Consider the following 23,521-nt stretch of genomic DNA (forward strand, 5'->3'; position numbering starts at 1 on the left):
CTGAGGGCGAGTGACTAAGAGGATCAGTGAGGGGAGATGGAGGGGATGAGAATCTGGCGTGTGGTCGGTATGTGTCGATGGATCAAACGGTGGGTTTTTGGGGTGGAGCGATGGGGATGCTGTGACAAGAGCATCAGCAGCAAAAACTGAGACTGGGTATCAGTGCGGGGGAATGAGTGACGGCAATAAGGTAATGGGTATGAATGGTGGCAGAGAATGGGGGTGGGTGGTGCCCAGAGATTAATGGTGCTGAGGGGATTGTTACCTCGAGTTGCCCAAAGATCTATCCCTTTCTATTTCTCTTCTACAAGCTGCCCCTCGGTGACCACTTCTCTTGTAAACTGCCTCAATTAAGAATGAACAGAAATTTCCTCCAATTAAATATTGGGAAGACCGAAGCCATTGTCTTCGGTCCCTGCCACAAACTCCTTTCCCCCACCTCCAACTCCATCCATCTCCCTGGCCACTGCCTGAGGCTGAACAAGACCATTTGCAACCTCGGTGTCGATTTTGACCCCGAGGTGAGCTTCTGACCATATTTATGCTCCATCACCAAGACCGCCTATTTCCACCTCTGTAACATCGCTCAACTCCGCCCCTGCCTCAGCTCATCTGCTGAAAGCCTCATCCATGCCTTTGTTGCCTCTAGACGTTTGACTATTCCAACACACTCCTGGCCGGCCTCCAACCTTCCACCCTCCCTAAACTTGCTGATCCAAAACTCTGCTGTCCATGTCCTAACTCTGACCAATTCCCTTTCACTCATCGCCCCCGTGCTCGCTGACCAACATTGGTTCCCGGACCTGCAGTGCCTCAGTTTTAAAATTTTCATCCTTGTTTTCAAATCCCTCCATGGCCTCACCCCTCCCTATCTCTGTAAACATCTCTAGCCGTACAACCCCCCGAGATCTCTGCGCTGCTCCAATTCTGGCCTCGCCCATCCCCGATTTTAATTCCTCCACCATTGGCAGCCACACTTTCAACTGCCAAGGCCGTACGCTCTGAAATTCCCACCCGAAACCTCTCCGCCTCTCTACCTTGCTCTCCTATAAGACGCTCCTTAAAACCTACCTCTTTGATCAAGCTTTTGTTCATGTGTCCTAATATCTCCTGGCTCGGTATCAAATTTTTATTGATAAAGCTCCTGTGAAGCATTTTGGGATGTTTTACTACATTAAAGGCGCTATATAAATGCAAGTTCTTTTTGTTGGGATGGAGGTCAGTAACTTTGTAGACTGGAGACTCCGAGTTTGCCGTCATTGTTTTGATGGATTCTTGCGTTGAATTTTACACTCAATTCGCCAATTTTTTGTGGTTGAAACTGCAGTTCTATAAACTCATTCCGTTATTCTGTTTATCTATTTATGGCCAAATTGATATATAACATGCTGATTGTTGTTCATCCTTGTTTTCAAATCCCTCCATGGCGTCACCCCACCCTATCTCTGCGGTGTTGTGCTATGGTGATCTCTGGTTGCCAATCCTATTTTCTACCCAGTTGCTGATCTGCTGTAGAAAATAGCATTCACAGCAGTTAAAAGCACCACAATTGTTAAAATACTGTCCATAGTTGTGGGCAAGCACACGTGTACCAAGGAGGGCATCACCTTGAGCTAACGCTGATGATAACCAAACATGCACTTGTGCCAGGCATCACTGGGTGGTGATCTGGGTGATCATGTGGCTTCCCCCTCCCAAGGACGGTGATTGTAGCCCCCTAACTCCAACCCTGACTTAGCACAGGCTATGGATTGAACATGGGAACTGTTGGTCTGTTTTGTTTGGTACCAGACTAGTTGGTGCCTTTACTCGGGAGGCATCAGGGAAATCTGCCATAGCTGCCTGGAAAGGGTAAATGTGCCATTCTTCCTGTAGATTTTAATGGCAGATTTCACTTGATGTGAAATTTCTATTGAGTTGAATTAAGTGCATTCTATGACGAGTGTGAATGGTTGTTTAACATTTGTTGAGGTTTCTTGTTGGAAGCAATGTTCTGCAGGCACACTTTAGATAGGGACTTCTGCTTTATGCTTGTGATTTTTAATATCGTATTGGATTAGCAGTTTGAAGCAACCATCAGTTTCATTCGGCTGTCGATGTCTTTGGCCCTATCTATGATCAGGCTGACGAGATTTCTTAAATGGGGAAAATGTAGCAGGAGGCAGTAGGTGCAATCTGGAGGATTTCATTGAGACAGTTTTAGTCCTCAACAAAACATATTTTTGGTGTCAGACTGTATCATTTGATCTCAGATTGGTGAGTTGGTCAAGTACACATGATAGTAACTGGCTCAAGACCATGTCGAAGCCTATGCAGGCGCCTAGGCCATGACCATTGAAGGAGCAGAGTCTTCAAAATGAAAGTTGCTGATATAAAGGCAATATGGCTAGTTGGAAGAGTAAAGGAGGAGACCTTTCATTGAGATGGGCGGGGTTACTTTGAAATAAGTACAGAAAATGCTGGAAACACTCAGCAGGTCAGGCAGCATCCGTGGAGAGAGAAAATGAGAGTTAACATTTCACATTTGTGACCCTTCGTCAGAACTGGGGGTAACTTTTTTCAGCGATGGGATGAGCTAATGCAAAATCCAGAGAACAAGAGAGACTGAAGAGATGCCACAAACTTGGAAGGCCCACATCTTGTGATCAAAGAATACCATCATCCCCCCAGATAGATCTTGCTGGAATCCAGAGTGGAGGATCCCGCAAACTTGCCTAGAATAAAACTTGAAGTTGCAGTCATTTTAGTGAGATTAGAGAAAACCAGGATAAATAGCAGTAAGTATGATTGTGGCCAACGACATCCCACGAATTGGCAAGAATTGCCACTATTACCTGTTGATCCCCTATTTTGAGGAACTCTGTTCTACCTCCTAGAATCTTACAGCACAGAAAGTGGCCATTTGGCCCGGCTCGCTGAGAGAGCTGTCCAATTTAGTCCCACACACGAGCTTTTTCCTATAACCCTGCAGGTTAGTCCTCTTCATGTACATGTCCAATTTCCTTGTAAAAGTTCCTATGGCATCTGATTCTGCCACCCTTTCAGGCAGTACGTTCCAGATCTTAACAACCCTGTGTGTGAAGACATTTCTTGTCATTTCCCCTCTAACTTTTTTGCCAGTTACTTTAAATATATGACGCCTGGTTACTGACCCACTTGTCAGAGGAAATAGAGCAAGTCGGGAGAAGTTATCATTTCTCCCTTAGAATTTTGAATACCTCCTATTGGGTTTCCCCTTAACCTTCTCTGCTCTAAGGAGAACAATCCCAGCTTCTCCAATCTCTCCACTTAACTGAAGTCCCTCATCCCTGCTTACCCTCTCCAGGGCCTTGACATCCTTTTTTCAAGTGTGGTGCCCAGAATTTACACAATACTCCAGCTGAGGCCTAACCAGTGATTTGTCAAGGTTCAGCATGACTTCCTTGTTTTTGTATTCAATGCCGCTGTTTACAAAGCCAAGTATCTAATACACTTTCTTAATCACCTATCAACTTGTCCTGCCTTGCCACCTTTATAAAGATTTGTGAATATGCACCCCCACGTCTCTTCTGGAAAAATAAATCACTCATGTATGTTAATAGCTCCATTAACTTCAGTGCCTCTTCTGAACAGGTATCAATCCAGTTCTTTTTTAAAGGTACCCATTAACCCAGAATCAACTCTCTTATCTTTTTCCCTAATCTCTAACCTTGTACTTGTGAATTGTGTACTTGTGTCCTCTGGTCCGACACACATCATCCAGAGAAATTCCAGCACAGAAGGAAGCCGTTGAGCTGGTGGCAGCTCTTCAGCTGGAGCTTGTAACTCCCATTCTGTTTCTGGGCTCTTTCCCCCTATATTCTTTATATTCATTTTCAGTTACTTACCCAATTCCATTTTAAATGTTAGAATTTCTGCTTCAATTGCTGCTTGTCATAAAGCATTCCAGGTTTTCTGTGGGGGGGGGGGGAATCCTCCATCTTTGCCCCTTTTCCAGTAATAATCCTGAGTCCATGTCCTCTTGATTCATTGACCAGAGGAAACAATTTTTCACTGTATCTTGTATACTTGCATCATAACATTGAAGACCTCCATCACCTTCTCCATTCCAGTGATAAAAGTGCCAACTGCACCAGTCTTGATAACTGTTTCTGCTATCGGAGGAACAAAACATCCTCCAGTAGCTCACCGTTTATTCAGAGACCAGGTAATTTGTATAGATTGGGAGGGCTGAGGTTCGATCACTGCTTTTTACTGAGTGAATTGATTGTTTCCTTTTAATCCATCAGCCTACGACAGCATAGATTCATCCTTCATAATCCTGTGCTCACAGCATTAGTTTGCATCTGGTAACCCTTGAGTACCAACATGTGTGTTCTGACTCACTGGGTCGCTCGCCTGACCAACGGGCTTGTTTTCTTTGATTTTTTTTCTTGAATTTACCATTTGAATTGAATTTTTTGTTTGGTGTAGCCACTCCTACCTGAAATTTTAGCTGTCCTTCCCCATAAGAGGAGCCAGCAGATTTATCCCCCTGTGGTTGTGCGTTGCCCGATCCCACAATCCCCTGTCCCATCGCACATTATGACTGTTTCATACGATTTTACCATGTGTGCAGATAAGAAAAAAAAATGCAATGCCCAGCATTGCCATCTCAAGTTTACTAGCACAGCTTACAAATAATATAAGCTATAGACATGTTCCTTTCACATTTATATATCTACATTCTAGTCCATCTGTTAAATCTCAGCTCACCGACACAATTGGTCCAAGTCTCCAAAGATAATGTAACTCCTTTCTACTGCCCACATAGCTTCATGTTATCAACAACTTTAATGTCACTGCAGTTCCATATCATTGACAAGTATTCAGGGATTGTGGAGAAGGGAAGTAGAGAAGTGCGGGAGGATTTAAATTATGACAGATTGCGGGAAAGTATAGGTTTGGTTTTTGCAGAGAAGAGTAGGATTAACTAAGTTATTGGAACAGAAGTAGGAGGCTTAGTTGAAATAAATACTGACAAAGTATTACTGGAGGAGAAGGGGACATGAGGCTTTGAAGTTGAGAGATACAAACACTTGTAGAAGGGATATACGGGATGAGTGAGGAAACCGGGAAGAAGAATGAGGATCAACATTTATCAAATAGATTTAGGCATTCAAACAAAATTGGCGAGTTAGAAATACTAATAGCTATAGAGGGCTATGATGTATAGTACCTATAACGGAGAAGTAGTTCTGGCTTGAATAGGTGTGAGAACCTCATTTGCCTGGTTATAATATTTTCGAGAGTGATGGTGAGAGGTGAAAAAAGCATATAAGGTATGCAGTGTTAGTAAAGACTCTGTTAATAGCGCAAGCATGTGAAGATGTTGTAAAGAATCCATGTGGATAGAGCCAAGAAATAGGAAGGGAAATGGTCCCATTCTCTTTACATGATGGGCCATCAACACTGAAGGTGAGATCGAGGATGGAGATCAGTGAACAGTTTTGAGATGTGTGTGTACAACAGAGCAATATTGGGTTCATTTAATTATCCAAACTTACTGGGATAAATGTCATGTAAGTGGGGGATGCTTTTCAGAATGTTTTGAAGACTGCTTCCTGGATCACTGTTTCCAGTCTGACAAGGAAAGAAGCAGAGCTTGATTAGGAAATAACTGATGAGAGTAGGAGAGCAGGAGAACAGTTGGGAGACAGCAGCAGTAACAAAGTTAGGTTCAATGTAAAAATAGAAAGGGATAATGAAAAATCATCGGTAAGAGTGCTGGACTGGAAAAAGGCAAAGTTTACTGAGATAGAAAAGGATCTGGCCCACGAGACAGAAAATTCAGCAAATGTATTGATGGATCAGCAGTGCGGAATCTTCAAATGTGAGACGGATAGAGTACAAAATAGATACATTGCTGTGTTACATAAAGAGTATGCGTCAAAGAATAGAGTTGTGTGGATAAGTCGAAAAATTAAAGTTGAAACCTAAAAGGGAGGAATATGATAAAACCAAAGCTGGCAGTGAAGAGAATCGTGAGTAATAAAGAATAGATACTGGGGAGGTGAAAAGGGCAGAAAGAGAATATGAAAAATGGCTAGTAGAAAGTATGAAAGGAAACAATAAGGACTTACATAATAAGCATATATAATAAGTAAAACAGTAAGTAGGCCTGCTTGGAGGCAAATCTAGTTGTGGAGGATGAAGATATGGTAGAAAGTGAATAAATATTTTGTAAGGTGGAAGTGAGAATGCAGTTGTACACGAGGAGGATGCTGGAAGAGGATATTAAAATTGGGTTTATGGAGCAAATTTTCGGGCTAATGGGTTGCTTGTTTTTGGCGAAGGTTGGAAGTGCAGTTGTTGACCTTGGTCTGCGCAGCTGATTCGGACTTGAGCATGGGATGCACAATGGCGGACAATATTAAAGATGGGGATTTGGCAAATGGGCTGTAAAAGATTTCAGGTAGAAAATGCATTATTTCACACTTCTCTATATTTAATTGCATTTTGGGAGGAAAAACAACAATAGGGGTTTTTAGTCAATGATCACGGGACCCTACTGTGCTACTGTGTTTGCCTACGTAACAGTGGTTGCTCTTTAAAAGTACCCATTAATTGTTGAGAGCTTTGGGACATCCTGAGAATGAGGGGCACTATATAAATGCAACTTTTTATCTCTGATACTGTCTTAGTGAGACCAGGCTGAGAGTATTGTGAAATTTTACCCACTATACATAAATAAAGACATCAAAGCATTGGAACAAATTTAAGGGTGGGTCTGAATCATTGAGCCAGGAAACGAGGCGAAAGGAGCTCAACCTGTTCTTGGGGTGGTGGCGGGTGGGCAGAGGTGAGGAGAGAACAAACTGGGGGTGGGGGGTAGAAGTGGCGATGCCAAGTTTTAAAATCATATTCTTTGTGCTGAACAGGAGACATAATTATAAAATTAAGATGAGTGCAGCTACAACACTCAAGAATCTCAACACCATCCAGGACAAAGCAGTCTGCTTGCTTGGCCTCCCATCCACCACATTAAACATTCACTCTCTCCACCATGACTGCAGTGTGCACGATCTGCAGGATGCACTGCAGCTGGTCATCAAAGCTGTTTTGGCAGTAGTTCCCAAACCCATGACCTCCATCACCTCGAAGGACACGGTGCATGGATACACCATCACTTCCAAGTTCCCCTCCAAGGCACGCACCATCCCGACTTGGACACATATCGGCCATTCCTTCATTGTTGGTCAGTCAAAATCCTGGAACTCCCTACCTAACAGCATTGTGGGAGTACCTTCACCATACGGACTGCAGCGGTTCAAGAAGGCCCACCACCACCTTCTCAAAGGCAGCTAGGAATGGACAATAAATGCTGGCTTTGCCAGCGATGCCCATATCCCAAGAAGGAATTTTTATAACACTAGATTAATACCTAGCAATTGCAGGAGAACTCCGTTGAGACATTAAGAAATGAGATATCGATGGTGAGTAGAAGGTACTGGATTGATAGAAGTAGTAAGGCGATGGAATGGTCTTTGTTGCTTATGAATGTTAAACTAAATGATTGGCTAAGATGAATAGGCTCAAATGATCTCTTTCTCCCTACCTTCTACTCCTCCTATATCCTTCACCAGTTATTCCGCTGGTCGAATAGCTTGTTTTATCTGATCTCTTGATAATGCTGGTCATCCTCCACAGCAGTCTCCAGTACATCTTCATTTCTAATTATTTGCTGCATGCTGTGTTTTCAGGAGTCTAATGGTGTCATTCATATCCTTTGTGCAAAATAAACACATTAGTACTTGGTGTTCAAGTTTTTGAGTAGTAAACATAAACATTTTCTTCTGTTAAAATAACCAGACCATTGTGAGAGCATCACAGGTCACACGTGAATCTGCCATTGTGTGAGATCACCTTGTGACACTTCTTTCTATCAACGGAAGAGAATAAAGTTACTAAAAGTTCCAGTTACCTGTTTTGTTTTCATTCCCGTGACTCAGTCACTTACACCCTGGCGTACTGTCCCTTTTAAAAGTAGAAAAGTAACCCGTTCCAGATGGGATGCATCCTAGGTTACTGAGAAGTAAAGGTGGCAATTGCAGAGTCTCTGGCCACAATCTTCCAATCCTCCTTGGATATGGGGGTGGTGCCAGAGAACTGGAGGATTACAAATGTTACACCCCTATTTTTAAAAAAAAAAAAAGGGGAATGGGATAAACCCAGCAACGACAGGTCAGTCAGCCTAACATCGGTGGTGGGGAAACTTTTAGAGACAACAATCTGGGACAAAATTAATTGGCATTTGGAAAAGTATGAAAGTCAGCACAGATTTGTTAAAGGCAAAATGTGTTTCATTAACTTGATCGAGTTAAGAACATGAGAAATAGGAGCAGGAGCAGGCCATGCGACACTTCAAGCTTGCTCCGCCATTCAATAAGATCATCCAAGGCAAGTATATCCTCCCTTAGGTAAGGAGGCCAAAGCTATACACAGCACTCCAGGTGTGCTCTCATCAAAGCCCTATAGAATTGCAGCAAGACTTCCTTACTCTTGTACTTCATCCCCCTTGCAATAAAGGCCAACATACCGTTTGCCCTCCCAATTCCTTGCTGTATGGGCATGTTAACTGTGTTTCATCTCGAAGGACACCCAAATCCCTCTGAACGCTAACATTTAATAGTTTCTCACCATTTAAAACCATTCTCACCGTTGTTCTATTCCTACCAAAGTGAATAACAACAACAACTTAGATTTATATAGTGCCTTTAACGTAGTAAAATGTCCCAAGGCACTGCACAGGAGTATTATAAGACAACAAATTTGACACCGAGCCACATAAGGAGAAATTAGGGCAGGTGACCAAAAGCTTGGTCAAAGAGGTAGGTTTTAAGGAGCGTCTTAAAGGAGGAGAGAGAGGCGGAGAGGTTTAGGGAGGGAATTCCAGAGCTTAGAGCCCAGGCGGCTGAAGGCACGGCCACCAATGGTTGAGTGATTTATAATCAGGGATGCTCAGGAGGGCAGAATTAGAGGAGCGCAGATATCTGGGTTGGGGGGAGGGGTGGGGTTGTGGGGCTGAAGGAGATTACAGAGATAGGGAGGGGTGAAGCCATGGAGGGGTTTGAAAACAAGGATGAGAAGTTTGAAATCGAAATCGAAGCGTTGCTTAACCGGGAGCCAATGCAGGTCAGCGAGCACAGGGGTGGTGGGCGAACGGGACTTACGTCGGGTAGAATGTGGGAGACCAGCCAGGAGTGGGTTGGAATAGTCAAGTCTAGAGGTAACCAAGGCATGGATGAGGGTTTCAGCAGCGGATGAACTGAGGCAGGGGCGGAGACGGGTGATGTTACGAAGGTGGAAATAGGCGGTCTTTGTTATGCTGCAGCTATGTGATCGGAAGCTCATTTCAGGGTCAAATATGACACCAAGGTTGCGAACAGTGTGGTTCAGCCTCAGACAGATGTTAGGGAGAGGGATGGAGTCAGTGACTAGGGAACGGAGTTTGTGGCGGGGACCGAAAACAATGGTTTTGGTCTTCCCAATATTTAATTGGAGAAAATTTCTGTTCATCCAGAACTGTGTTGGACAAGCAGTCTGACAATTTAGAGACCGTGGAGGGGTCGAGAGAAGAGGTAGTGAGGTAGAGCTGGGTGTCGTCAGCGTACATGTGGAAACTGACGCTGTGTTTTCAGATGATGTCGCTGAGGGGCAACATGTAGATGAGAACTAGGAGGGGGCCAAGGATAGATCCTTGGGGGACTCCAGAAGTAACGATGCGTAGCAGCAAGAGAAGCCGTTACAGGTGATTCTCTGGCTACTATTAGATAGATAAGAATGGAGTCCCACCCAGCTGGATGACGGTGGAGAGGCGTTGAAGGATGGAGTGGTCAACCATGTCAAAGACTGCAGACAAGTCAAGGACGAGGAGGGATAGTTTACCTTTGTCAGTCACAAAGGATTTAATTTGTGACTGATGAGAGCTGTTTTGGTACCGTGGCAAGGGTGGAAACCTGATTGGAGGGATTCAGACATGGAATTGTGGGAACGATGGACCCGGATTTGGGAGGCGACAACACTTTCAAGGACTTTGGAGAGGAAAGGGAGGTTGGAGATGGGGCGGTGGTTTGCAAGGACGGAGGGGTCAAGGGTTGTTTTTTTGAGGAGAGGGGTGATGATGGCGAATTTGAGGGAGGGGACTAGTACCTGAGGAGAGAGAATCGTTAACAATGTCAGCTAACATGGGAGCCAGAAAAGGAAGTTGGGTGGTCAGCAGGTTGGTGGAAATAGGGTCGAGGGAGCAGGAAGTGGGTCTTGTGGACAAGATGAGCGTGGAGGGGTCATGAGGGGAGATCCGAGAGAAACTGGAGAAAGATGTGAGTTCAGGGCTAGGGGAAGGGGGAACCTTAGAGGAAGTTTGGCCCGGTGGGCTAGGGGAAGGAAGGGAAGTGGCAGAGGCAGCCGAACGGATGGTTTCAATCTTGGAGACAAGTCCATGAGCTCCTCGCACTTGTTGTCGGAGGAGAGGGGTTTAAGAAGATGGTTAGTAGTAGAGAATAGGAGCTGGGGTTTATCTTTGCATTCCAGAATGATTCTGGAATAGTGAGCAATTTTGGTAGCCGAGAGCAGGACCTGATAATGCTTTATGTGGTCCAGCCTGATCTGGCGGTGAATGGCTAAACCAATTGTCTGCCATATCCGTTCAAGTCTGCGTCCCTTGGACTTAAGGGAGTAAAGATGAGAGCCGTGTCAGGGTGAGAGTGTAATTGTTTTTGTAGGGATTAGGGCATCAAAGGTGGTGGTGAGAGTGTGAACAGATAGCTGCAGAAATGTTATGGTGAATGGAGGGCCAAAGGCTGGACAGTTGGGAGTTCAGAAGTGCAGTTGGGAAAGAGTTTTTTCCAGGGGCGGACACAGAAGAAAGTAGGGTTGCAGTGGGGGGTGGAAAGGGAATGTGGGTGGAGAGCGATACAAAGATGTGGTCAGGGATTTCCTTATCAGTGATTGACACGATGGGATCAGCGGGGCCATGAGAGATGGCAAGGCCGAGGGGGTGGCTGTGAATATGGGTTGGGGAGTTTACATGGAGGGAGAGACTAAGGGAGGATAGGAGGCTAGTGAACTCAGAGAGAGAGAGAATGATGAATTGAGATGGAGGTTGAAATCACCGAGGATGAGAAGTCGTTCGATGCTGAGGGAAGAGAGCAGTAAAGATATCTCAGTAATAACATTTTTATGATACTTGGGTGAGCGGTGGAGGACAAGAATTTTAAATGAGAGTTGAGGGGTGGAATAAGGTGAGATGCTCAAAGGAGGAAAAACTGCGGGAGGAATAGGGGGACAGACCAAGATGTGATTTGGTGGCAGATGTGTCTGCCCATTTTAATGCAGAGAAGTGTGAAGTGATGCATTTTGGTTGGGAAAATTAGGAGAGGCAATATGAACTAAATGGTACAATGTTAAAGGGGGTGCAGGAACAGAAAGACCTGGGGGTGTATGTACACAAATCTTTGAAGGTGGCAGGACAAGTTGAAAAGGCTGTTTAAAAAAAATCATACGCGATCCTTGGTTTCATTAGTAGAAGAATAGAGTACAAAAGCAAGGAAGTTATCCTAAACCTTTATAAAATAATGGTTCGGCCCCAGCTGGAGCATTGTGTCAATTCTGGACACCAGAAGGATGTTGAGGCCTGTGAGATTTTCAGTTTCAAATTCAAATTCTCAACTATCTAGCCTTTGGCTCTCTATTCATCATGACATTTTTGCAGCTGCCAATCTGCTAAATCACACCCTCTCCTCCACCTTTGATGCCCTTGTCTCGAATTAAACTATTACTCTCTTTTACCCTAGTCACTCCCCCGGTATACCCTTCATCTCCGCTCTCTTAATTCCAAGGGACGCAGATTTGAGCGTCTATGGCGGACAACTGTTTTAACCATCCATTGCCAGATCTGGTTGGACCACATAAAGCACCATCGGGTCCTGCACTCTCTTGCTAAAATTGCTCACTATTCAAAGATCATCTTGGAATGTAAAGATAACCCCCTGCTTCTCTTCACCACAAACCGTCGTCTTAAACCACCCTCCCGTGCCTCCTCCATCCTCGCCTCCAATAACAAGTGTGAGGAGCTCACTGACTTTTTTTGTCACAAAGATCGAGACCACCGCTTCCTTCCTGTCCACCGGGCCAAACTTCCCCTAATGTTCTCTGCTGCCCTAGTCCTGAACTCGCATCTTTCTCTCGATTCTACCCCATCTCCTGCCGTGCTCTCTCTGAGCTCATCTTGTCCATGAGACCCACCTCCTGCTCCTTCGACCCTATTCCCATCAAACTGTTGACCACCCAACTTCCCTTCCTGGCCGCCATGTTAGTTAATGTTAACGGTTCCCTCTCCTCGGGTACTGTCCTCCTCCCCATCAAATATGCCGTCATCACCCCTCTCAGAAAACCCGCCCTTGACCCCTCTGTCATTACTAAGTACTGCCACATCCCCAACCTCCCTTTCCTCTCAAGTCCTTGATTGTGTTAGCACCTTCTAAATCAGTGCCCATTTTTCCCGCAATTCCATGTTTGAATCCCTCCAGTCAGGTTTCTGCCCCTGCCAAAGTACCGAAATGGTCCTCATCAAAGTCACAAATTACATTCTGTGTGACTGTGACCGTGGTAAACTATTCCTCTTCATCCTTCTCGACCTATCTGCAGCCTTCAACACAGTTAACCACACCATCCTCCTCCAATGCCTCACCTCCGTTGTTCAGCTGGGTGGAACAGCCTTTGCCTGGATCCATTCTTACCTATCGAATCATAGCCAGAGAATCGCCTGCAATGGCTTCTCTTTTCCACTCCCACACCATTACCTCTGGAGTCACCAAAGGATTTATCCTGGGCCCCCTTCTATTTTTCATCTACATGCTGTTCCTCGGCGACATCCTTTGAAAACACAGCATCAGGTTCCATATGCACGCTGACTACACTCAGCTCTATCTTAGCACCGCCTCTCTTGACACCTCCATTGTCTCGTATTTGTCACACTGCTGGTCTGACATCAAGTATTGGATGAGCAAAAATTTCCTCGAACTAAATATTGTGAAGCTCTAAGCCATTGCCTTTGGTTCCTGCCACAAACTCCATTCCCTGACCTCCTTTTCCATCCCCCTCCTTGGCAACTGTCTGAAGCTGAGCTAGACCATTCACAAACTTGGTGTTGTTTGATTCCGAGATGAGCTTCCGACCACATATCCGCTCCATCACCAAGACCGCCAATGTCCACCTCTGTAATATCTCACGTCTCCGCCCTGCCCTGCCTCAGCTCATCTGCTGCTGAAACCCTCACCCATGCTTTTGTTACCTCTGGACTTGACTATTCCAACGCACTCCTGGCTGGCCTCCCACATTCTACCCTATGTAAGCTTGAGGTCATCCAAAACTCGGCTGCCTCTGTTACCTCTAGACTCTCAAGAAGCTCGACACCATCCAGGACAAAACCGGCCACTTGATTGGCACCCCATCCACCACCTTAAACATTCACTCCCCCCACCACCGGCACACCGTGGCTGCAGTGTGTACCATCTACAAGATGCACTGCAGCAACTCGCCAAGCTGAGGCGGTGACGGGCAATGTTACGGAGGTGGAAATAGGCGGTCTTAGTTGTGCCGCAGATATGTGGTCGGAAGCTCATTTCAGGGTTAGATATGACACCAAGTTTACAAACAGTCTGGTTCAGCCTCGGACAGATGCTAGGGAGAGGGATAGAGTCGGTAGCTAGGGAACGGAGTTTGTGGCAGGGACCGAAAACAATGGCTTCGGTCTTCCCAATATTTAATTGGAGAAAATTTCTGCTCCTCCAGTACTGGATGTTGGACAAGTAGTCTGACAATTTACAGACCGTGGCGGGGTCGAGAGAAGTGGTAGTGAGGTGTCGTCAGCGTACGTGTGGAAACTGACACTGTGTTTTCGGATGGTGTCGCCAAGGGGCAACATGCAGATGAGAAATAGCAGGGGGCCAAGGATCGATCCTTGGGGGACACCAGAGGTAACGATGCATTACCTACCACCTAGAAGGACAACGGCAGCAGGTGCGTGGGAACACCACCACCTCCAAGTCACACACCACCCTGATTTGGAAGTATATCGCTGTTCCTTCATCGTTGCTGTGTCAAAATCCTGCAACTCTCTCCCTAACAGCACTGTAAAAGCACCTTCACCACACGGACTGCAGCGGTTCAAGGCGGCAGCTCACCACCACCTTCTCAAGGGCAAGTAGGGATGGGCAATAAATGCTGGCCTTGCCAGCAACGCCCACATCCCGTGAATGAATACTTAAAAAAAAAACTTGACTTCCAACGCTCTCCTGGCCAGCCTCCCATCTCCCACCCTGCATAAACTTGTGCTCACCCAAGACTCTGCCACATCTGAACTTGCACCGAGTTCTGTTCACTGATCATCCCTACACTGGATCCTGGTCCACTAACGCTTCAATTTTAAAACCCTCATCCTTATTTTCAAATTGCTCCATGCCTTCGCCCCTTGCCCCTCCCTATCTCTGTATCCTCCTTCAACCCTACAAGCCTTCGAGATCTCTGTGCTCCAGTTCTGGCATCTGGCGCATCCCCGATTTTAATCGCTCCATCATTGGCGGCTGTACTTTCAGCTGCCTGGGCCCGAAGTTCTGGAATTCCCTCCCTAAACCTCTCTGCCTCTCTACCTCTCTTCCTTTAAGATGCTTCTTAACACCTACCTCTTCAATCAAGCTTTTGTTCATCTGTCCTGATATCTCCTTATGTGGCTCAGTGTCAACATTTCCATTGATAACGCTCTTGTAACATTTTGCTACATTTGCCGCTATATAAGTGCAAGTTGTTTTTCTTGTTGAGAAGGTGCAGAGAGATTTAATGCAATGGTACCAGGACTTCAGTTATGTGGAGAGACCGGCGTTCTTGGAGCAGAGAAGGTTAAGAGGAGATTTGATAGAGCTGTTCAAAATCATGAAGGGTTTTGATTGCGTAAGTAAAGAGAAACTGTTTCCAGTGGCAGGAGGGTCGGTAACCAGAGGACACAGAGTGAAGGTGATTGGCAGAAGAACCAGAGGCGCCATGAAGAAACATTTTTTTTACGCAGCGAGTTGTTGTGATCTGGAACGCGCTGCCTGAAAGGGCGGTGGGAGCAGATTCAATAATAACTTTAAAAAGAGAATTGGATAAATACTTGAAAATATTGACAGGGCTATGGGGAAAGAGCAGAGGAGTAGGTTAATTGGATAGCTCCAGCAAAGGCGTGATGGGCCGAATGGCCTCCTGCGCTGCATCATTCGATGATTCTACGATTATGCAATGTGCAGCCATCTTGATCAGATGACCGTCCACCACTTTTTCATGTACAAGATCTTTTTGCAACAGCCCTCTTCGCTCTTGCTCCCATTGTCACCTGCAGTTCATTTTGCCTCCTTCATTGGTAAAAGGTTAATATTTTTTCTTTGCTAGTTTTTGGTTGGTGGTTTCTGTCTTAGTAGATTGGGCCATAATTTGCAATAGCAGGGCATTTAACGGCAAGTTGTCGAACGTGTGAGCTGATAATGGCACAGCGAGGGAAACCGGGCATCCAAGATGTGAGTGAACAGGGCAAGTAGCTGTGTGTATCTCCTTGGTCATCAGATTAAAGGATTATGAAACTAACAGAGCAAGGACTGAAAAGGAAGGCAAATTAATGGGGGTGAATTCAATGCCAAATAAGGTACAGAAGGAGAAATAAAGAAAGATTAGAATGAGAGATAAAACAGACAGAAAGGAAAAGTAAAACGTTCTAACAGCAGCAAATCTGAAGGAATAAGACTCCACACTTGTAATAGTTAATTTTCAGTGCCAGAGAGGTTGACTGACAGTAATTAACAATGATCATGTTGTTAAAAGGGTACTTGGGACTGAAATGGACAAGACTTAGCTTTCTGTGGCGGGTTTAGTTCATATCTATTGTGCAAATACAGTAGAGTCATGTCATTCAATGCATGTCAATGGTGAGCTAGACAGCGAGATGCTGTTTTCGTGAAGCTAACAGCAGAGCTGTGCATCTCGGACAGGAACTTTGGGATTTCCGCATTTAACCGCGCATCTGCCCTTCGCCTAAAGCTGCTGTACCATTTGCGCATAAATAAAGGCGAGCCGCGCCGTTATTTTGACAGCAAATTCTGGCCCATTGTCTATTTGTACAGGTCAGTAGTCAACTCAGTAGATAATCTCTACGTCAACACCATTTTCACTCGAGCTGATAATTCTTAAGCTTCAGTATCAGCTGACTGAGGCACGCCATGGCTGGCCAGCTTCTGGTTGCTGCTAGCTTCATGCTTTTTCCTTGTTTGTTTTCCTCCTCTTTCCTTTGATCTCCTGAAATCGCTGACTCATGTTGGAGTACAGTTCCATGTATGTTGGCAGCCTTACAGAACTGTGTCCAATTGACCGTTCTTCATGCGAGTGTTGGAGGCTGGTCAACCAGTGACACTAGTTGCTGATTTTAAAATCTTATAATGTCATGGATATTTCCTAATGATAAAGAAAAAAGTAGGTTATGCTCGTCAAGCATTAATGCAGCTTTCCGAAGTAGGAACAAGTACAGTGCAAGTGCTTGATGCGATTGCTGCACGTAACAGAAGGCGTTTGTGGATAAACAAATGTACCAGTTTGATTCCTTCAGATGCATGGATAGAGTTGCCTAGTAGTAATGGTACTGGACGAGTAACCCAAAGGTCATAAGTTCAAATCTCACCAGGGCAATTTGTGAAATGAAATTCTGGTGATTTGTGGGCTAGCACTACCAGATTGTTGTAAAAATCCAACTACAACAATAACTTAGATTTATATAGTGCCTTTAACATAGGAAAACATCCCAAGGCACTTCGCAGGAGCGATTATCAAACAGAATTTGACACCGAGCCACATGAGATATTAGGATAGGTGACCAAAAACCTGGTCAAAGAGGTAGGTTTTAAGAAGTGTCTTAAAGGAGGAGAGCGAGGCGGAGATGTTTAGGGAGGGAATTCCAGAGTTTAGGGCCCAGGCAGCTGAAGGCACGGCCACCAATGGTGGAGCGATAGAAATCGGGGCTGCGCAAGAGGCTAGAATTGGAGGAGCGCAGAAATCTTGGAGAGTTGTGGGGCTGCAGGAGGTTAGAGAGATAGGGAAGTGTGAAGCCACGAAGGGATTTCAGAACAAGGATGAGACTTTTAAAATCAAGGTGTTGCCGGACCAGGAGCCACTGTAGGTCAGCGAGCACAGGTGGTGGGTGAAAGGGACTAGCTGTGAGTCAGGATACAGGCAGCAGAGTTTTGTTTCAGCTCAAGTTTATGGAGGGTGGAAGCTGGGATGATGGCCAGGAGAGTATTGGTACAGTCAGGCCTCGAGCTAACACAGACAGAGATGAGCTGATGCGAGGCGGAGACCGGCCATGTTACGGAGGTGGAATTAGGTGGTCTTGGTGATGGAGAGGATATGTGGTCGGAAGCTTAGCTCAGGGTTAAATCGGACACCAAGGTTGTGAATGGTCTGGTCCAGCCTCAGACAGTGGCCAGGGAGAGGGATGGAGTCGGTGGCTAGGTAACAAAGTTTGTAGCGGGGACCAAAGACAATAGTTTCAGTCTTCCCAATATTAAAATGGAGGAAATTTCTACTCATCGAATACTGGATGTTGGACAAGCAACTTGAAAAATCAGAGGCAGTGGAGGGGTCGAGAGAGGTGGTGGTGAGGTAAAGCTGAGTGTCATCAGCGTACATGTGGAACTTGACGTGTTTTCAGGTTATGTTGTTGAGGGGCAGCATGTAGATGAGAAATAGGAAGGGGCCAAGGGTAGATCCTTGGGGAACGCCAGAGGTAATGGTGTGAGAGTGGGAAGAAAAGCCACTGCAAGTGATTCTCTGGTTACAACTGCATAGATAGGAATGGAACCAGGCGAGGGCATTCCCACCCAGCCGGATGACGGAGGAGAGGCGTTGGAGGAGGATGGTCTGGTCACCCGTGCCAAAGGCTGCAGACAGGTCGAGATGGATGAGGAGGGATAGTTTACCATGGTCACAGTCACATAAGATGTCATTGTGACTTTGATGAGGGCCACTTCAGTACTGTGGCAGGGACGGCAACTTGATTGGAGGGTTTCAGACATGGAGTTGTGAGAAAGACAGGCATGGATTTGGGAGGTGACAACATGTTCAAGGAATTTGGAGAGGAAAACGAGGTTGGAGATGGGGCAGTAGTTTGCAAGGATTAAGGGTGTTTTTTTTTAGGTGGGGATAATGTGGCAGATTTGCAGGAGAGGGGGACAGTAATTGAAGAGAGGGAACCGTTAACAATATCTGCTCACATGGGGCAAGGAAGGGAAGTTGGGTGGTCAGCAGTTTGGTGGGAATAGGGTCGAGGGAGCAGGAGGTGGGTCCCATGGACAAGATGAACTCGGAGAGGGCATGAGGTGAGAAAGGAGAGAAACTCTGGAACGATGCGAGGGCAGGGTGGATCCTTAGGGGAAGTTTGGCTTGGTGGGTTAGGGGAAAGGAGGAATATAGGAACAGGAGTTAGGCCATTTAGTCCCTCAAGCCTGTTCCGTCATTCAGTGAGATCGCGGCTGAACTGCGACCTAACTCCATCTCCCCGCCTTTGCCCCATATCCCTTAACACCTTTGATTGACAAAAATCTATCAGTCTCCGATTTAAAATGAGCAGTTGACCTCGCATCAACTGCTGTTGCGGAAGAAAGTTCCAAACTTGTAACACCCTTTGTTTCCTAACTTTTCCTGAAAAGCCTGGTTCTAATTCCCCTAGTCCTAGACTCCCCAACTAGTGGAAGTAGTTTCTCTCTATGTACCTTATCAGTTTCCCTTATTATCTTGAAAAAGAATCAAAGGCGCCATGAGGAAAAACTTTTTTACGCAGCGAGTGGTTAGGATCTGGAATGCACTGCCTGAGAGGGTGGTGGAGGCAGATTCAATCGTGGCTTTCAAAAGGGAATTGACCTGGAGAGAGAGAATTAGCAGTGCTGCGGGGAAAGGGCGGGGGTGTGGGCCGAGCTGAATTGCTCTTGCAGACAGCTGGCACAGGCTCAACAGTCCGAATAGCCTCCTTCTGTGCTGTAATCATTCTCTGATTCTAAATCATCCCTTAACCTTCTAAATTCCAGGTAATACAACCCTAGTTTGTGTAATAGCAAAATACTGCAGATGCTGGAAATCTGAAATAACAACAGAAAATGCTGGAAACACTCAGCAGGCCAGGCAGCATCCGTGGAGAGAGAAAGAGAGTTAACGTTTCGGGGCTGGGACCCTGTGTTCTGATGAAGGGTCCCAGACCTGAAACGTTAACTCTTTCTCTCTCCACGGATGTTGCCTGGCCTGCTGAGTGTTTCCAGCATTTTCTGTTGTTTATCCTAGTTTGTATAATCTCTCCTTGTAATTTAACCCTTAGAGTCCGGGTATCATTCTGGTAAATCTACGCTGCACTCCCTCCAAGGCCAGTATATCCTTCCTAAGGTGTGGTGCCCAGACCCGCTCACAGTGCTCCAGGTGTGGTCTAACCAGGGCTCTGTATAGCTGTAGCCTGACTTCGAACCCCCTGTATTTTAATCCTCTAGATATAAAGGCTAGCATTCCATTAGCCGCCTTAATTATTTTCTGTACATGTCCAATGCATTTGAATGATCATTGTACCTGGACCCCCCAGTCTCTTTGGACCTCCACTGTTTCTAGCTTTTCACCATTTAGAAAGTACTCTGTTTTAGGTCCAAAGTGGATGACTTCACATTTGCCTACATTGAAATCCATTTGCCATAGTTTTGCCCATTCGTTTAATCTATTAATATCTCTTTGTAAATTTATGCTTCCATCTACAATGTTTACAATGCCGCCTATTTTTGTGTCATCGCAGACTTGGATATGTGGCTTTCTATCGCATCATCGAAGTTGTTGTCCCAACACAGATCCCTGCGGGACACCACTAGTCATACCCTACCAATTAGAGTACCTGCCCACTATCCCCACTCTCTGTCTCCTGCCGCTCAGCCAATTTCCTAACCAGGTCAATAATTTGCCTTCAATTCCATGAGCGTCAACTTTAGCTAACCGTCTCTTATGAGGGACTTTATCGAATGCGTTCTGGAAGTCCATATAAATAACATCCAAAGACATTCCCCTGTCCACTACTGCAGCCACCGCTTCAAAAAATTCAATCAGGTTCATTAGGCAAGACCTACCCTTTACAAATCCATGCTGGCTCTCTCTGATCAGCTGAAAATTTTTGAGGTGTTCAGTCACTCTATCCTTAATTATAGACTCTAGTAATTTCCCAACAACACATGTTAGGCAAACTGGTCTATAATTCCCTGGTTTCCCCCTCTCGCCTTTCTTAAGGGAGGTCAGCGACAGAGGCAGCTGAACGGATAGTCTCGATCTTGGTGACCAAGCAGTCCGTGTGCTCCTTGCACTTGTTAGAGGAGAGGGTGGAGGATAATTGTTTGGAGGGGTATTTCGTTGTTTGTAGCGGGTATATAGTGCAGTGGGTAAGGAAACACTGAGGTTGCTGATATCTTTTCCTATTTGGCCATAAGAACCATGTGATTCACTTAAATACTGATCGCCAGAAAAATGTGACATCTTTTATGCTATAGCTGCATTTAAAATATGACTCATTCCGTACGCATAACTCGGATACATCAATATGTGGTGGTCATTACCCCAAAGTCTATGTATATTTTTGTAAAAGTTGTAAAGATGCCCAACTATTGGCGGATGCACAGAATAGTCAGTGTTTAACAAGACAGGAGCAATCCATTTGTTGGCTTTTGCCATTCAGTAGCACATGTTCAAAAACATCAAACCTGCCCCATGTGAAGAGATGTCTTGAAGCCTGCCTGACATGTTGAAATAGGGCATACACCCAAATCCTCTACTTGCAGCGCTTCTTTGTTTAGCACTGCCCACTCAGCTCTGCTTACCCCTTGCTCAAAGGTGTTTTGTATAACCTGTGTTGAATGGTTTCTGGTGTGCTCAGATTTGCTGTAATTGTGTTGCTTTTTTCAGCAGGACTCTGCTGTCTTGATGTGCCTGATGTAGACATGTGAAGGCAGTAACTGGCTTGCTGAGGCTGTCTCACTGTTGCTGCATGAGACTCCCCAGGGCTTCAGGTATGGAGTCCAAGACTGAGGGTCCTCCTGTCTGGGATGCATCATCAGAGCAGGATCAGACCGCTACCCAGGTGAGTGGAGCCTATCTGATCCTTTCTCATTGAGATGGGGATCACTTGATATATCTGGTACTCAATCCGAGATCAACGCTGTTGCACAGGGCAGGTCTCGGGCAGACTTTTCTGCTCAATAATTAGTGCCCACACAAACTGGGCAGGACTTTGGACAGCAGAGGAGGGAATTGGAGATGTGGAATGAACAGGAGAGTAGCACTGAGACGGGAGCGGGTAGCACTGAGACGGGAGCGGGTAGCACTGAGACGGGAGCGGGTAGCACTGAGACGGGAGCGGGTAGCACTGAGACGGGAGCCATTTATAAAGGCTCAATACGGTACCTGTTTTTCTTCCAATGAATTAAATGGCCAGGTTCAGATGTTCGCTCCTGTTACAGTGCCAACAGGGTATATATTCACTGCAGCCCCTAGCTGATGGTCAGGGCCTCACTAATTGAGAGTGACTGATTACATTGAATTCTGTTTTATAATGTGTGGATTTCCAGGATTTTAACTGTTGTTTTGGTCATTGGATTCAAGGATTCCGTTTGACAACAGGAAGATTTGTTGGAACTTTGGAGTCTCACCAGAGCTTTATATAACTGTAACCCAATGTCCACCCCTTTGTAATCCAGCCCCTTAAGATAAAGGCCAACATTCCATTAGCCTTTGAAATTATTTTTGTACCTATCCACTAGTTTTTAGTGCTTTCTGTACTTGGACTGCTAAATCTCTGAAGCCTTCAGGCTCTTGGACAGCATAATGCTTCAAAACATTCAAAGCGCTCACTGTCATCCGCTGTTCTGTCTGAATTTCTTGTTCCTCTCGGCAGTTAGCTGATGAGCATCTGTAATATATGTAGGTGCAACTTCGCTCTGCATCAAACCCTGAGTCCCTGACTTGGAAGTGCTCGATGCAGACAATGAAACATAAAATACAAGTGTTCTATTTACCAGCACTGATATCCCACACCCTGATGAGCAAAAACCTCCCAAATAATAAATGGTCGGAACAATTATATTAATGGAGGGCAGCTTCTATTGAGAATTGACTGCTGTGTATTTAACCTGTTGCTGTGATTGGTTTATGGCAGATACTGGCATTGAATTAGTAATCATTTCAATTATTACACAACTTCATAACGAGAGCTGTCTGTGGCCTGTATCTCTCTGTATTCTTTTATTACTGTGTTTAAAACCTCCACCACTAGCTGGAGATGTTTCTGTGGAGACTAAATGTGAGTGTCAGGAGAGCAGCAACGTGTAAGTGTGCTATTGCATCAGACCTACAGGTCCTCTTCCAGGGTGAATTCCAGATGTCATTCCTTCTGGAGGAGGGTGTACGTTGAACTCTTCGCTTCCCCCCCACCCCCCACCCCCACCCCGGCCTCATCTTTGGGAATGCTAGCGGTTGCAGTGGGAATGTAAAGAATGGGAGAAAATAGGAATAAACAATGGGTTATGGAATCCACGTGGTAAAAGCTGGAGCAGCAGAATCAGCTAAGAAACCGCTTTTGGGTTTTAGTTGCTCTCTTACCATGACATACAAGGTTTATCAAATGGCTGCCTTGTTTTCTCATCTCTCTCCTTCAGACCACCTGAGCCACACCGCATCCTTTGCCTGGAAGCATGGGAAGGTGTCCTGCTCACTGCATGTGCTGCTTTCAGTGGGGGTCATGGGGTTGGGGTAGGGGTTTGCTTCTCTTCTGTTTTATTCCTCAAGTTACCACTTCGACACAAACAGCTGGTAGATCATCGGGAGCCAATGAGGAAGTGATTTGGGTTTGAGCTTTAAGAGTGAGTGGGTTTAGTTGAGTGACAACCTGGGGTTTCTCTGTTGTTTCTCCTGGTGCCCTAAGCTTTCTTGACCAGGTGTGTTCCTTCTCCAGGTACATTTTGTTCCGGAGAGCAGTACTGTTGCTCAGATTGTTTACACAGATGAACAGGATCGACCGTCGCAGCAAGTGGTTTACACAGCAGATGGGACATCCTACACGTCTGTGGATGGGGCGGAACATACCCTGGTGTACATTCACCAAGCCGATGGGGCGCAGGTATGTGCGAGAGGGTCTACAGTCATTGCAGGATCTGGGGATGTGTGGCAGTTGAGCCACTGAATGTTGTGTTCTCTTGAGGCATCTAAAGGGAGACTCTGGGACACTGAGTTTAGTTTGGTGGTCCAAGCGGCCTTCAAGCCCTGTGGGTTGAGGTGAGGTGGGCACCGGTGAGTGGGGTCCTTGGGTGGCTGCCTCACACACCTCCACACAGCACCCAGGGGTCAGATTAGTTGTGAGTTGGTGGAAAACTTGAATTGTATCTCCTCAGCAACAGAGATGCTATTGGGTAAACATTTT

The 23,521-nt window shown here is 45.7% G+C and overlaps 1 protein-coding gene across 4 annotated transcripts in view; it reads left to right on the forward strand.

Annotated features, from left to right (window-relative positions):
• Positions 1-23,521, forward strand: part of prdm10 (PR domain containing 10) — a 159,873-nt gene that overhangs the window by 47,726 nt on the left and 88,626 nt on the right. The window contains exons 1-3 of one of the 4 annotated variants that reach the window (XM_085968192.1): positions 10-190; positions 21,013-21,187; positions 23,057-23,221. In XM_085968192.1, the coding sequence (XP_085824318.1) occupies positions 21,095-21,187; positions 23,057-23,221 (258 nt within the window). In that variant the 5' untranslated portion in view covers positions 10-190; positions 21,013-21,094. Of the gene's footprint in view, positions 1-9; positions 191-21,012; positions 21,188-23,056; positions 23,222-23,521 lie in introns of those variants that run through there. The other 3 variants (XM_085968194.1, XM_085968193.1, XM_085968195.1) reach the window with 3 other exon arrangements.

This window comes from Somniosus microcephalus, chromosome 26 (genome assembly GCF_052327205.1).
Source record: "Somniosus microcephalus isolate GS21.2 chromosome 26, FLI_Smic_1.0, whole genome shotgun sequence".
NCBI classification, from domain to species: Eukaryota; Metazoa; Chordata; class Chondrichthyes; order Squaliformes; family Somniosidae; genus Somniosus; species Somniosus microcephalus.